General features: G+C 43.6%; 2 protein-coding genes across 3 annotated transcripts; both read left to right on the forward strand.

The window, feature by feature from the left end:
• The first annotated feature begins 301 nt into the window (after positions 1-301).
• Positions 302-1907, forward strand: LOC135502022 (uncharacterized). The gene is made up of 3 exons (XM_064794461.1): positions 302-404; positions 698-819; positions 1371-1907. Exons 1-3 carry the CDS (start codon positions 310-312, stop codon positions 1499-1501), a joined length of 348 nt encoding a protein of 115 aa, XP_064650531.1. The 5' UTR covers positions 302-309; the 3' UTR covers positions 1502-1907.
• Positions 1908-2488: 581 nt separating this feature from the next.
• Positions 2489-13270, forward strand: LOC135502254 (lachesin-like). 2 transcript variants are annotated; one of them, XM_064794918.1, is made up of 7 exons: positions 2489-2688; positions 6043-6417; positions 7046-7206; positions 9453-9654; positions 9990-10113; positions 10814-10935; positions 11468-13270. In XM_064794918.1, the coding sequence occupies exons 1-7, from the start codon at positions 2631-2633 to the stop codon at positions 11599-11601; spliced, it is 1176 nt and encodes a 391-aa protein (XP_064650988.1). In that variant the 5' UTR covers positions 2489-2630; the 3' UTR covers positions 11602-13270. The 2 variants fall into 2 exon arrangements, with proteins under 2 accessions (XP_064650988.1, XP_064650986.1); XM_064794916.1 differs by lacking the exon at positions 7046-7206 and adding an exon at positions 7783-7943 and having other exon boundaries at positions 2491-2688.
• Positions 13271-14230: the final 960 nt, after the last annotated feature.

Genomic DNA, 14230 nt, shown 5'->3' on the forward strand with positions numbered 1-14230 from the left:
TAAAGGATGACCTGGTTAAACGTGCCCATTATTACTACGCTCTGCTCCAGCGGAAAACGCCTTTCAAGGCGGAATCTTCGTTGTACCATTTTTTCAGGGGCGAAAAGACATGCTTTGGTAGATTACAAGAACCGAAGCAGTGCTGACATCTGGAGAGGAATGTCAGAACAAAACATGACTAGTTTTAGCCGAATCAGTTTGGCAACCCCCATCGACCTTTAAGTCCTACTTTTGGCGTGACCTCTCCCGCCCATTTACACCAACATGTATCTTGTTCTTCTGTGTTTAGGTGATCCAACCCCTGACATAATGTGGTTCAAAAATAACGGCGAGACCTTGAAGCGAATAAACGATGATTTTAAACATGAAGTCAACAAGATTGCAGTTTATCCTGGACATAATAGGTAAGGCTGGGTTTACATAGAGATAACATAGAGATTACATAGCGATTACACATAGCAAAGAAATCAATTGTGTGAAGCCAGCTATATAGGATTCACGATTGCACAGGGAGTGCATGTTTACTGATTCAGATACGTCCGTCCCCTAACTGTGCAATTCCGTTACACAAACACCACCGATTCGACCACCTTACTCCTGCCTATAGTTCCCCTTTAAGATCACCTATAGTAACCATAGTGACATCAGTGTCAACAAGTAAACAATAATTGATATGTTTTTTCTTGCGATAATTCAGGAAAGAGGGTGACCTCTGGATGACCTTGAGGATTATGCAGCTTCAGCAGGATGATTACGGCAACTACACATGCGCGGGCGAGAACATTTACGGGAGGGGCAGTGACATAGTGACACTCTTCCGTAAGTATGCAATGAAAGTTTCAAAGAAGTGGTTCCATTCTGAAAAGTCGCACCGCCACCCTCTTGCACTCTCGGCCCGTGATTCTGCAACCACACCCACAAAACCTGGCCACCTAGCGAGTGCTTAACAAGAAAATATCGTAGAGAAAACGTATTCACCGCGTTGTGTGTCGATTTTCATACAAACATGGGCGGCCTTTTGGATCCGCGACTCCCCGATTCTTGGAGTAGATAACAGGTGCTTGAAGATACCGGAATCATGGCGATCGATCAGACCAGAATAACTGATGGACACAACCTAAAAACTTCAAATCCTTGTACATGGACATGTACATGTATTACTCTTTTACGGCCATGGTTGATGTGAGTTTTTTCAGAATGTTTAAAGGTGGTTGATTGATTGCTATGATCTATTGATACTGATATCGTCATCGCCTGTGACGCATCCGGGAACTTATGATATAATGATATTCTGTATTGGCAGAGAGATTATACCAAGGTACTTCTAATCTGCGTGGAGAATGCTCAAAATTGTCCACTTCATTTTTCAGATACCCCAACGTGTCAGGGGCCAGCATGCGGTTTTGAAACGTCTGACAGAAATTCTGCTGGATCTGTGGTTGCTACGAAACTGTATGCAATCACCATGGCAACGTTAGTAACAATATGGCGGATATTCTGAGGAGAAATGAACACTTTTGATGGAATCAACGTCAACATAGAAATTCGCCAATATGAGTGATCTTAGCCCGGCCTTCTGATGGCGAATCTGTGCTTGACCCAGCGCCTGACCTGGATGATGATTGGTCAAAACCTCTACCCACGCCCCACTCGTGACGTATTCTCAAATCATACATGTACCGTTTTTATTTGTACATGCTCCATAAATAGACGCAGTAGTTGTGTTTCTAAATGATACTCTGCACGAAATATGACCAAACCGAGTGGGATATACTTTCCATTAGATTGTGCCTATTTTAAAACAGCTGAATGTTTGTGGGTTCCCAAGAACTTTGCGAGACAGCAAAACTGTATTCTTGAATTTAGCAAATCACTCTGACTCACTACCATCCTGACGTATCAGGCCAATTTCACTCGATACATATTTACTCATTTTGAAGGGGGAGGAGGCCCTGATGAATACCCAAGAATTGGCATCACCATGCCTGCAGACAGCATGATCGATCCCGACCACTTCCGGACATACATTATAGGATACACGAAGGCTGCCGAATGGAATTTTGCAATCTCAAGCCGACGAGAACTCGTGCATTGCCGTGACAGTGGTCTGGCACAGCACACTCACTATGACTGGAACATCCGCCAAAACAGAACTTATTATAATTTCGGTCACGGCCAATGATCATGAATTCACTGAGGAATGTTTTGAAAATGCGCACAACGCAGTGATATTCATTGATATTGAAATGAAGGCGCATTACCATTGAATAGAAAGCGCTCGATCACCTGAAGCTATTCCTTTTCACCCCCACCGCAAATCCGACAGTTAGGCTCAACTCCCGAATATTGATATGTCAAATGTCATCATACTTCGCGATTAGATAATGAAAATCGAAGCACTGCAAGCTGTATTTTTAAATTTTTATCTGCGTCTCGAGGTTTATGTTCATGTCAGTTTATTTAAATCACGTGAGTCATTGGTTCCATCGAATTGTTGTCACTCGCTCCGGCGACACCCATTATTCTAAACAAGCTCATCTTGAGTCCGGTAAATCTAGTAAACAACAGGCTACAAAACCTCGATTTCCGTCACGAAGGAATAATGTAATTTGGACTAAAATCACCCCAAAATGATGAATTTGTATATTTGTGTATTCTTGGGGGTTTTAACCCTCTATGTTTCACAAGGTAAGCTTATCTTAGAACGGTGTATGCTTGACCTAGTTTACCTGCAATATTATCAAACTGCTTCGACTTAAAATGGCGGCCGTTGATATATTGAAAATAGAGGGGTGGATTAGTGCGCCATTTAGGGCTACCCACTTGATACAATTGAGATGCAGCAGGGTATTTAGAATCTACAGTTAGGGTTATTTTATAATTGAGGCAGAAAATTGGTCCAGGATATGTCTGTTCGTCTTGTTCTGGTCCCAAAACGAGACCTGTCTATCTACCTGATATAGGTAATTCTAGGGGCTCATACCCTGGTTGTTACGATAGCAATTATTTTTCGCCACACATGTTTCTCCCACCCTACACGTAACCATGGACACATATTGATGTTGTTAAATAACACGCCTTTGACCAGCTGTTGTATTCTTCTAAAGTATTCGATCAATCAATATGCACATATACCAACACTTGAATAATAGGAAGGTTTTGCAATCCGTACTAATGACTAGCTAAGTATTAATGCAGTTTCATATGGTCAGCAGTGTCATATGGTCAGCAGTGTCATATGGTCAGCAGTGTCATATGCACGTTCTGGGCTGATTCATCTATGCCCTTGTACATCATGACATCCAATACAATACCGTGGCAAGATTCTAAGAGAAAGGCTGAGACAAAGCCAAACCAACACAGAGCAGTACATGTACAGGCAATCGTTCTCCTCTCGCACTATTAAGGACTGGATCGTACATATTGTCATATATTTCAAGATGAGAGTATGTAAATGAACTTATGAAAGATCAGTTTCCAAGCGACCCGCCTTTAAAGTCATCCATCCTGGACTGTTCGTCAGTCCTGACCTTCAAAGCTTGCCTGCCAAAAGCCAGCTATTGAAAGCCGCGCAGCTCACACCACCACCTTGGCCAAATAGGTCAATAGAGACGGCCTGCCGAGTACTTGACAGAGGCAGAAGCAGAAACACCATGTTTTATACACCTTTCCAGAAATGGGGCGCTGAGTGTCCGAAATAGTGATGTCATAAGGGTAAACTGGGCCTTATGGTGGAGGGACAATGGAGATAGTCATGGTTGACTAACACACTTGAATGCCTTTAATGACGGACAAGGGGGAAAAAGTTAGTTCCAATGCAAGCCACCAATTTCGGGAAGCATGTATAGCAGTGCCAGTATGCTAGGGATTTTTGGCCGATGTTGTCTTCATCAGAGTGTCCCCGTGATAGATTTTATCTCAAGAACACTGGCTACAATAATACGCCTGGCATCTGGTTGTTTCATGTCGCATTGAGCTCTTGCGCTATCTTGATGAGCATATAATAAGGGACGGAGGCATTCCTGCCGCCTGGAACCCGTATTGTGGGTGAAAAGGACGAATTACGACAATTAGCTAGAGCATTCGTCACAGGTCTGTCCATCTATCAGTGATATTGAGAAGTAGACGAAGAAATGAAAAGGAAGAAGATGTACTTTATTCTCCCTTTATTTTCGTTAGAATGTACTTTTAATTGGTCTATGACCTGACACCACTCAATTGATAAAAAAAACCGGGCACAGGGGACAACCAGGTCAAAACTCAAATGTATATCGACCTTTTGATTACCGTCGATGCTAATTATCAAAGGTCACTTTGAAGATTTAAATCCATATCAGGATCGAGTTTAAAGACCACAAGCCTTTGGTTATCTGAGAGGTATTTTGTGTAAGAACTTTTAAATCACACAGACACGGCATGCGCATGCTCATGCAATTTTCGCATTGAAAACTTGCAAATGTGCTTCCTGCGATGTACTACCTTTTTTCTGTATGCAAATTAAGACAAAGGTCTGCATGAAGAACACGACCATTTTCAGTGACTGATTGGAGGGTTGAAATGTCCCTAGTGCCCTGGAGGGGGATGTCCCATGTCATCTCGAGAATAAATTGTCAAACTTCGGTCTCAGTTGGATTGTGCTATCTACAGAGGGTGCATGCGCCCACATGCGCATGGCCAGTGCATTTTTTTATCGTAAACGTTTAATTTTACGACTGACTTTTACGACTGACGTAAAATCAATGAAAAAATTCTATAAAGAATGCAAATTATACTTTATTGTCTAACCTATTTCATTTGTATAATTAAAATTATTTATGATCGTTGATTATCTTGACCACTTGTCTTTAGTTGATATCCCGAATATCGCGTAGGAAAAGGGAGGTACTGATCGACTAAAAAACCTCTGGTCAGCTGAGCACTGGCCTGCTAGTCTGGGCCTGAAATCAACCACTTCTCTGGCCGAGACTAGATTTCGAGGTTTGGGTAGTTTCCCGATTTCCACTTCCAAAGACACTATCGCACCAAATTTCATTCTCATGAAGAAACGCCATTTGGAGGGATTTTTGGGGGATCGTATGATACTGCTGATTTTAAGCAGAAAGTACCAAAATACTTGTTTTTATGCTATACACCCCGAATACATAAAAAGTACATGAATGTACTAGAACTAACGGGTGCGGCACACCATTGCCCGTGACCTAGTTGACAATGAAAACATGTTTTCATAATTTCGAGAAGAATGCATCAAGAAGCGGATTGTAAACAACATCTCAATATATCCGACAGAGATTTCAAAATATAGCGCAAAATGCGAGGCCATTGACCGAATTTACAGTTATTGGCCAAGTACTTCAAAAGGACAGCTCCATCCACACCCGACTCGAAAATGTCTCGGGCCTGTATAACAACGACTGTGGTGTACAAATGAGGTCGTGGTGTATGTGTCATTTCCAGTCGTCACAAAGTCAGTCTTTTGAGGACAAAGTCACAATCAGAATGCCTTGTAGCATGCTTGAATATCTTACGATTGAGTGTCCCGGAGACAAAGGATTCCATTATGCGCTTTTGACCTCCAAAGCATTAAAGGTCCTGGGTCTCTTTGAACCATAGCTTAATCCGTCACCATATAATAGGAAAGGACACTTTTTTAAAAGGACACTTTTCTAGGGTGACATTTAGACTGTTACACCGGGATAAGATACTTTTCATTAACCTTATTGGAGTCACTAAACGATTTTTAAGTGGGGTAGGCCTCAGAGCAGTAAACACCGGTTGATGAAACGAAAGAGTTTCCAGTTCGTTCAGTTTTACGTCCACAACAACGAGGCCGGAGGACTAAAACGGCCGAAAACTGAGTACGGACTAAATCAAACTCCGGTGCAGTGATTAGGTTGTAGTGAATATCATGTCTACTTTGGAGAATGGGATTAAAGGAACGGCCTCTTACGGTCCATATCTCCTATATCAGCCCTAAGGAACAAATGTTAGTATGTTACTTTTTTAATGGGGAATAAAAGTGACTGATTCTAGTTTCTCTTTCAGCCAATGCTCAATCAAACGCACAAATTTCCAAAGCGATAGACCAGGAGACAAAGACAGCCGGCGCGACTGGCCTGCTCAACTGCACCGTCTCAGGCCTCGCTGCGGCACAAGGTTCAGTCCTCTGGTCCAAGAAGATGCCATCCGCCAAGCCAATATCACGCAACCAACAGATTGTGAGGAAGAACCCGCTCGGGCCTTTGGGCCAGAAGAAATTTGAGATCATCGTGACGTACTTGACGGCACAGACGCAGATTTACACTTTAGTGAATCGACGGCTAACTTCGGATGATAGCGGGGAGTATACGTGTGAAATATATCTCCCCGGGAATTCTGCCAAGGATACGCCTAAAGCGGTTGGAGTGTTGGTGGTGCAGCGTAAGTCTATCTCTCTACATGTATAAGGCCCCTCGCTATAAGGCCCCATAAAAAGGTTGTTGATCGTCCCACCCGCCCAGACGAAACACCCCGACCAAAATAAATAATTTATTTATTTCAAAAAAACTTTTCAACGATCATCATGGTTATATTCTGCACCACGGTGCTGCGCAAAGTTCGCGCAAGTGCCGAATGTTTGTCCACGGCCCTACTGGAAGCCATTTTCATGAAAAACCAACATATCTCCTGTCCAAGTTGTCCCTTTAAAAGAGGTTTAATTATTTTGCCCTCTCCATGCGAAAGGTGGATACTCTACGCAAAATATCAAAAGCATTTTCCGGTAAACTTTTCATAAAGATGTGACAAAACAGATTGTATTCAAAGCGCCCCGCAACGAGCGTATGTTTGTCGCTGCAACCTGCGATATCTTAAACGGCTCGGTCGTTTGCGGTGGTCACTGCTTGCGTGCGACGGTGATCGTAGTGGCCGGCTAACACTACCAACCCAAGCAACTACCGATTTTACCGCAGACGAGTGATATTTTGTCGCACAAAGCAGCGATTATGATCGTAGGTCGAAGCGACAAAAATGGCCAGTTTGTGTGGCGCTTATGTAAGTCTTTCTTCAGTCCCTCCTGCTATTAGCGACAGTGACACCACACCAATGAAACTAGCGCACGAGGGTACCGACGCACTCCTCACATGTGACGCCAGCGGTGTTCCACCACCGACAATATCATGGTCGCGGGCTAACGGGAAGTCCATGTCAAATGGCATGCAAACTGTATTTGTAAGTAACGTCAAGCCCCCGTGTCCTAGCCTACCCGGCCCAATCCGTATATATCAGTTCATTTCACGAGAAGACGGCACTCTAATGCGGTAGTGAACATGATTCCTTGTGGGTGGCGCAGTTAGGCATGTACCTTTTCACCGCCTGAGCGGCCAACGCGACGACAACACCAACTACGTCGTTACGTGAAACAAGCCAGTTTCTCGCCAATGAGGTCCTGAAAGGTTACACGAGTGACTGCGCCCCGTATAGCGGATTCGAACAACCTTCACATCTGAGGTATCTAAAAACAAATTACCAATTTACCAAAATCTGACGACGTTCAACGTTCTTCACATGTAGTTTGAAGCAAAACACTGCCCTATCTTCCTGTTTTTTTTCGAAACTTTTCTTTTTTGCTTGGAGTGCCAGCCGTTCTTGAAATGCACTTCGATTCCCCTTATTCTTCAGGGCGACCCTTGTACCCCAAACCAGGCCTCAACCCTGGGCCAAAAAACAAGTCCCACACCACCCCACCCCACCCCACCCCAGGTTTGCATCCATCCCCAGTCCATATCAATCCCTCTTCTTCTCCAGTGCCACCTAGCATTAGCGACAGCGATACAACACCTTTCCAGCAAACTGGCGAAGGAACGGACGCCAAACTCACTTGCGACGCCAGTGGTGAGCCACCACCGATTATATCATGGTCTAGGGCCAACGGCAGGTCTCTGCCGAATGGCATGCAGACCATTTATGTAAGTTGGCGCAGATAGTGATTTCAGCCGCGCTTTAGCCATGTTTGTTGCACGCTATAGGCTATCGCCACGACCACGAACTTGTGTAGAAGTCGACTAATGAAGAACACATGCCTGAGATTATCAACACAAACGACTGTAACGCTATAACAAAAAGAGATAAAATGCTTCGACTGCTCCAAATAACAAATTCTATAACAATATGACAATGAATAAGTCTTGTATAGCTCTCGTTCCAACAGAGATACTGATGACATTGGACATACAGTGGAACCCCGGTATCACGACCACTCATGGAACCGAGGTTGAATGGTCGCGTTACCGGGGTGGTCGCGTAAGTGAAGTTGAAAATCCGGGGACTTCTTCTTCTTCTTCTTCGCGTTCGCTCTGCCTCTGGAGGGGTCATTCTCCTGGGAGTATTTCCCCTCCAAGGCGGGATGAGCGGTAATGCGTGCCACTACGGTTTAGCGTCAATTGGGTTTATTGGCCTAGTGACTCCGACTTCGGCTTCGTGGCATAGACACCACAAGTTGAGGAGGGGTAGTCCACCACAAGCTACAGTCCACTTGGATGGGGTCTTTTACTTGCTCTGGAATAGACACCAGATACAAGGAAAAAAAAATCCGGGGACAAAATGAATGATTAAGTTTTCCCGCCAAAATTGTAAAAAAAATTCAAAGCCAAAATGTTTGGGGACTGATGATGTTTCTTCATTTTGAGCAGCAAAAAAATAAGTGAAAAAAAATATTTGGACTCAGAAATTTATTCATCCTTCAGAGTTGAATTTTTTCATTAGTTCAAAAATTCTGAAAAAATTTTCAAAGCCCAACATTCTTTTGGACTGATGATGTTTCTTTATTTTGAGCGGAAAAAAACAAGTGAAAAAAATATTTTGACTGAAATTTTTTTTCCATCTGCAGCATGAGAAATTTGCCACAATCAATACAACATCTTAACTGAAATAATGGCAGCATTCGTCTTTCTACGGCAATTAGGCCCTTTTGGTCGGGTAAGAGGGGTGAATTTGGTCATTGGGACTTCCCAATCCAGTGGCTGTGGTCTGGGTACCGGGATGGTCGTGTTACCGGGAGCCTTTTAATGGTGAATAGAGTGGAAACCATTTGGGACCGGCGATTCTTGGTCGTCATAGCGGTGTGGTCCCGTTACCGGGGTGGTCGCCGACCAGGGTTCCACTGTATAACATGATAACTCGTCTTCGACTGCCTCGCTGTCTGAGCTCTTAGTTTCAATGTCCAAGTCATTCCAGAACTTGGAGGCAAACACAGAAAAGGCCTTACTGCCAACATTAACCAGCGGAAGAATGAATTGGCTACACACTGAAGGTAGATCAGAATCAGCGATTTCGTACCCTCAGAGTGACATTATGCTATATTTTAATGATTGAAGATAGATGTAACATATTTTACAATCATGAAGAATGGAAATATATATATCCTAACATCCAACTTCATAGAATGATAATCTATTCGTCTTATTCATTCAATAAAGGGCACCGAACTCATTCTCAAGAATGTCACTACAGTTGATGGCGGCGTGTATAGGTGTAAAGCTGACAACAATGTCCGACCCCCCGCAACCATTGACGTCACGCTTCTCGTCCGGACCAAACCGGTTGCGACTCCTTTCCGGCCTGCGTACGGCCAAGCACGTGACTTGAACTTGGAGGTTGAGCTCGCGTGTATCATATCAGGTAGAGTATCAATCAACGTCACAGAGGTCTGACGTCACTTGATGTTGTGAGAGATTGAGATGGTCACGTGACATACCTTTGACTCCTACCGGTGTAATATCTGTGCTTGTTCATCATATTTCAGAGTCTCTATACAATAGACAACTATATAGAGAGACCATGATTCTCCAATAGGAGAAACACACTCAGAAAGTACATATCGATATTCCTTCAAACGAATATCAAACCAAACGATTTCAGCCACAGACGAGCGATTATTTTGTCTTGCAAAGCAGTGATCATAATTGACGCGGCGCTTTAAAACGTAATCAAATCACTTTTATGATCGGCAACAGGTGAGCCGACGCCAGACTTGTTTTGGTTCCACATCAAAGATAAGAAGAGCATGTCGATGAGGGCTCTGACTGACGGCCCTAAACACGAGGTTAACAAGATTCCCATGTATCCAGGACACAACAGGTTAGTGAGACGCCTGCGCAGCCCCATGGGGGGAGATCACAAGAATGTGAAGATACCAAAGTCATGGCGATCAGTCGGCCGCGAATAAACTCATATAGACAACCTGAATGATATCATACTTGTCAGTCTTTTCTGTTGATTTGTGCGGCCTGCCTGGTCGATTGTTAAGTGATTGCTTGACTTTGGTATCTTCACGCGCCGGTGACCATAAGGTGTAATGGACGACTGTGTTGGCAGAGAGAAAAGTCTTCGATCTGCTTGGAGAGTCTTCGATCTGCTTGGAGAGTGTATTTCGGTTACTCATATTGGGCAAGCAACATGTCTATTACAATGAGATGCTCCTGTTGTTCCCAGAGCAAAGTGGAAGACATATTCCGCGAAGGTATCGATCGGATCACAGGCGCTTGTGAGTCAGTGATTGAATGAGTTTGAAAAGCCTACTCATCTAGGCCTAGCTAGCTGTCTCTATTTTATATAAACCGAAAAGGGCTCACTCTCAGTGTGTACTCCACGTTTACGGCACAGCGAGTTCGCAGAACTCTAAGTGCTCTTTTCGACGTCATTTCTCAAACTCCAAGTCTCGCCATTAGCAACGGTTGCTCAGTGATAATAGCACCGTTTACGAAGCATACTTTTGCTTCGGAGCAAATGCTAGCTGTCCTCTCATTGGGAGATCGGTCATTTATGTTTCTTAATTCAGGCGCGAGACGGACCAATGGCTGACATTGCGCATTCTGCAAGTTCAGTCTGATGATTACGGGACTTATATGTGCATGGGCAAGAACGAGTTTGGGAACGGATCAGCGGTCATGACTCTATACGGTAAGTTTTGATGAATCCAAAATCAGAGCAGGAACCAATACACTGATGCTGATGAAAGAAGTGCCCATTGTCAGAGTGGGCATGCGTCCAACCTAGGGTTGTAACAAGGATCAGTTTCAACTCCCTGGTCAAATACACTGACATAACAAGAATGAGTTGAGTTGGCCTGATGGCCCGGAACCCTGTTAAGAATGAAGGAATGGTGCCGTATGGAAACAGAGTTTGCAGATTTTCAATTGACTACATATACATGTATCTCACATCGAGATGACCAAAACGCTGATTATTTGAATGCAGTGAGATGTTCAGTTTCAAGTCTTAGTTTTTTTTCAAATGATCTCTAAGGCACAATTTCATTTTCCCGACACTTGGTCAATGTCAACCCAGAAAATACGAAATTTAATGCATATTTTGTTATGAAAAATTGCCCTTTAGCACGATTTGGGATTTGGCCGAACTTTGGACATGGCCCACGACGTCGGGACAGGTTGAGGATTCCTTCAATCTGATCGTTATCATCATTTTTTTTCAGCAACGCCAACCTGCCAGGGCCCCCTCTGTCAATACCAGTCAGGTGGACTCGGGGCCGCCAGCATTTCTGTCTCCCTGGTGTTGCTCCTCGTAAGCATGGTAACGGCGTTTTTGACAGCGAAAAACAACAGATAATAAAACACAGACGGCAAGAACATATGATTTTGTCTTCAGACTCATCTCGAATGCGTGGCAAGGATTTGTGATCACGAGAACATAATTTTTGATATATTTCCACGACGTCGTGATTTTCATATTGAATTCAATGCTTTGCCTTTTGTAAAAACAGTACAACTACACAGGCGCTGTGATGTTTTGGGTGTTTTTCATCTCTGAGTGTTTGCCCAGTGATTTGGGAAAGTCAGAAAAAAAAAATTTCGTGTTTCTCTGTATTGCCCCGTTGCTCACTCCAGCTGTTTATTGTATTGTATGTAAACACTTGGTATGGGGAACATCGAGAACGTTACACCAGTAATATAAATCAGTAGACTTGCTTTAAAGACTAGGTGACGACATAGATACTCCCAAATTCACCACTTTCTTCTGCTCAGGTATTGGCCAATTAGACGCGCTGTAAGCTGCATGACCCTTGCTGTCTCAGCCGAAGAAGGATGAGACATGTCTTCTGATTGGTCAATACCTGATCGTAGTACCAGCTTCCTGCTTGAGGTAATAGTGGAGAACAGAGTATGATGGGTATGTCAAATATATTTCGAAGAAAATGTAAATAGCTTTATTGATTATATTTACAAGGCTAGGTAAAGCAGTTTACTCTAGAACTTACATGTAGTATTTTCATTGAGACCATATGTATATTTGTATTCATTAAGTACCGAAGTTACATGTCCAGTGTCCATCAAACTTTAAGTAATACCGTCCTGAAAAGTGCAACTCCGTTCAGAAGATGTTAAAATAACCAGAAAAACGTTGTATGCATTTTCTGTTTTCATACCTAATTAGTATGTCGACCAATCACGTCGCGTCGTCCCTCCATCTTGTGTTGTTAAACTTCAACATTCCAGTAGCACCATATCATAGGCTATTATTATTCTTATTGTTATTCTTTTGAGATATTTAACGGACGAAAACTCGACAGAATATTTCGTTTCAAATTCCATCCAAAATGTAGCCTAGCTCAATTTTGATTAGACAATGGGCCAAAATGTGAGGATTGGTCAGGTGTCACCCTGGTGTTGCCGAAGTGTTACCCCGGTGTCCAACCCGAGCTCCGTGTTGGGAGTTGGGGTAGGCCTCCTACACCAACACCAACACCTAACACTTTCCGAACCCCAAGACTTGACCTGACCCAGTGTCCAACCCGAGCTACGTGTTGGGAGTTGGGGTAGGCCTCCTACACCAACACCAACACCTAACACTTTCCGAACCCTAAGACTTGACCTGACCCAGTGTCCAACCCGAGCTCCGGGTTGGGAGTTGGGGTAGGCCTCCTATACCAACACCAACACCTAACACTTTCCGAACCCCAAGACTCATTGACCTGACCCGGTGTCCAACCCGAGCTTCGTGTTGGGAGTTGGGGTAGGCCTCCTATACCAACACCAACACCTAACACTTTCCGAACCCCAAGACTTGACCTGACCCGATGTCATTGAACTTTTAATGTCTGATTTGTCGTAAAGACCAAAATGAGGTAAAGTTTTCTTTTTCTGTTTGAAAGATTCCATATGTGCCATCACGTAAAAGCACATTCATAACACAAGAGTGTATGATGAATAATGTACAGGTATAGCTTTGTGTGTTTTTATAAATTTAATAGGCATTAAATGTACGTACTATTCTGAAACCCGTTTCGTTCATTTTGTATTTTTGCGGCACATCTCTCCAGCTCAACTTGAATTTGGTCATTGGGACCGCCCAATCCAGTGATCGTGGTCCGGGTACCGGGGTGGTCATGTAACTGGGGGCCTTGTAATGGTAATTAGAGAGGAAACCATTCGGGACCGGCGATTCTTGGTCGTCATAGCGGGGTGCTCGCAATACCAGGGTGGTCGCCGACCGTGGTTCCACTGTAGTGGGATTATAAGTGCCTTTATCACAAAATTGTTGTATTTCACACCACCGTTGTAGAATCCATCACATCAAAAAGAATACATATGCACAAACACAGACTTCCCATATATTAACCATCTGGGCAATTGGTAGTTGAAGTTTCCTGCACCTCAAATAAACAGAGCGTTAACTCGATTCGAACCTCGCTTCCCCGCTTCCCCATTGAAACATCTGTCTCATCTTGAGTTTTTCCCTGTGATAAATGCAGCCGCCATCATTGTTGTTAGTAGCGTTGTCATAGAAACAACAAGACTAGATGCTCCGAGGGTTTTCGAATCGTAATCGCACATTTAGTTGAAATGGCCGGCTGACATTCTCAATGATAGCGAAGCAACATGGGAGTTTTTGAACTGGAATGACCCAGGTGAAATCATGATTTAGTTGAAATGGCCGGCTGACATTCTCAATGATGATTAGACATAATAGGGAGGTTAGGACCATTTGAAGAGGTTATACTCCGACTTAAAGTGAAAAGAAAATGATTTCAATTCTGCAAGTGACGTGCAATGTTGAATCGAATTTTCTCGATTATCGTATACCGATGTAACTGTTCGAACAAGGAACCTCGCGAGTCTTGAGCCTAGAATCCAAACCACCACCTCCAGTGCCACCTAGCGGCTACTTACAGTACAGTGTGATGACGGCGCTGCCGTTACCAAACTGGTTCCTCCCCACACACATGTAGTCACCAAAG

The sequence above is a fragment of the Lineus longissimus genome, chromosome 18 (genome assembly GCF_910592395.1).
Source record: "Lineus longissimus chromosome 18, tnLinLong1.2, whole genome shotgun sequence".
In the NCBI taxonomy this organism is placed as follows: Eukaryota; Metazoa; Nemertea; class Pilidiophora; order Heteronemertea; family Lineidae; genus Lineus; species Lineus longissimus.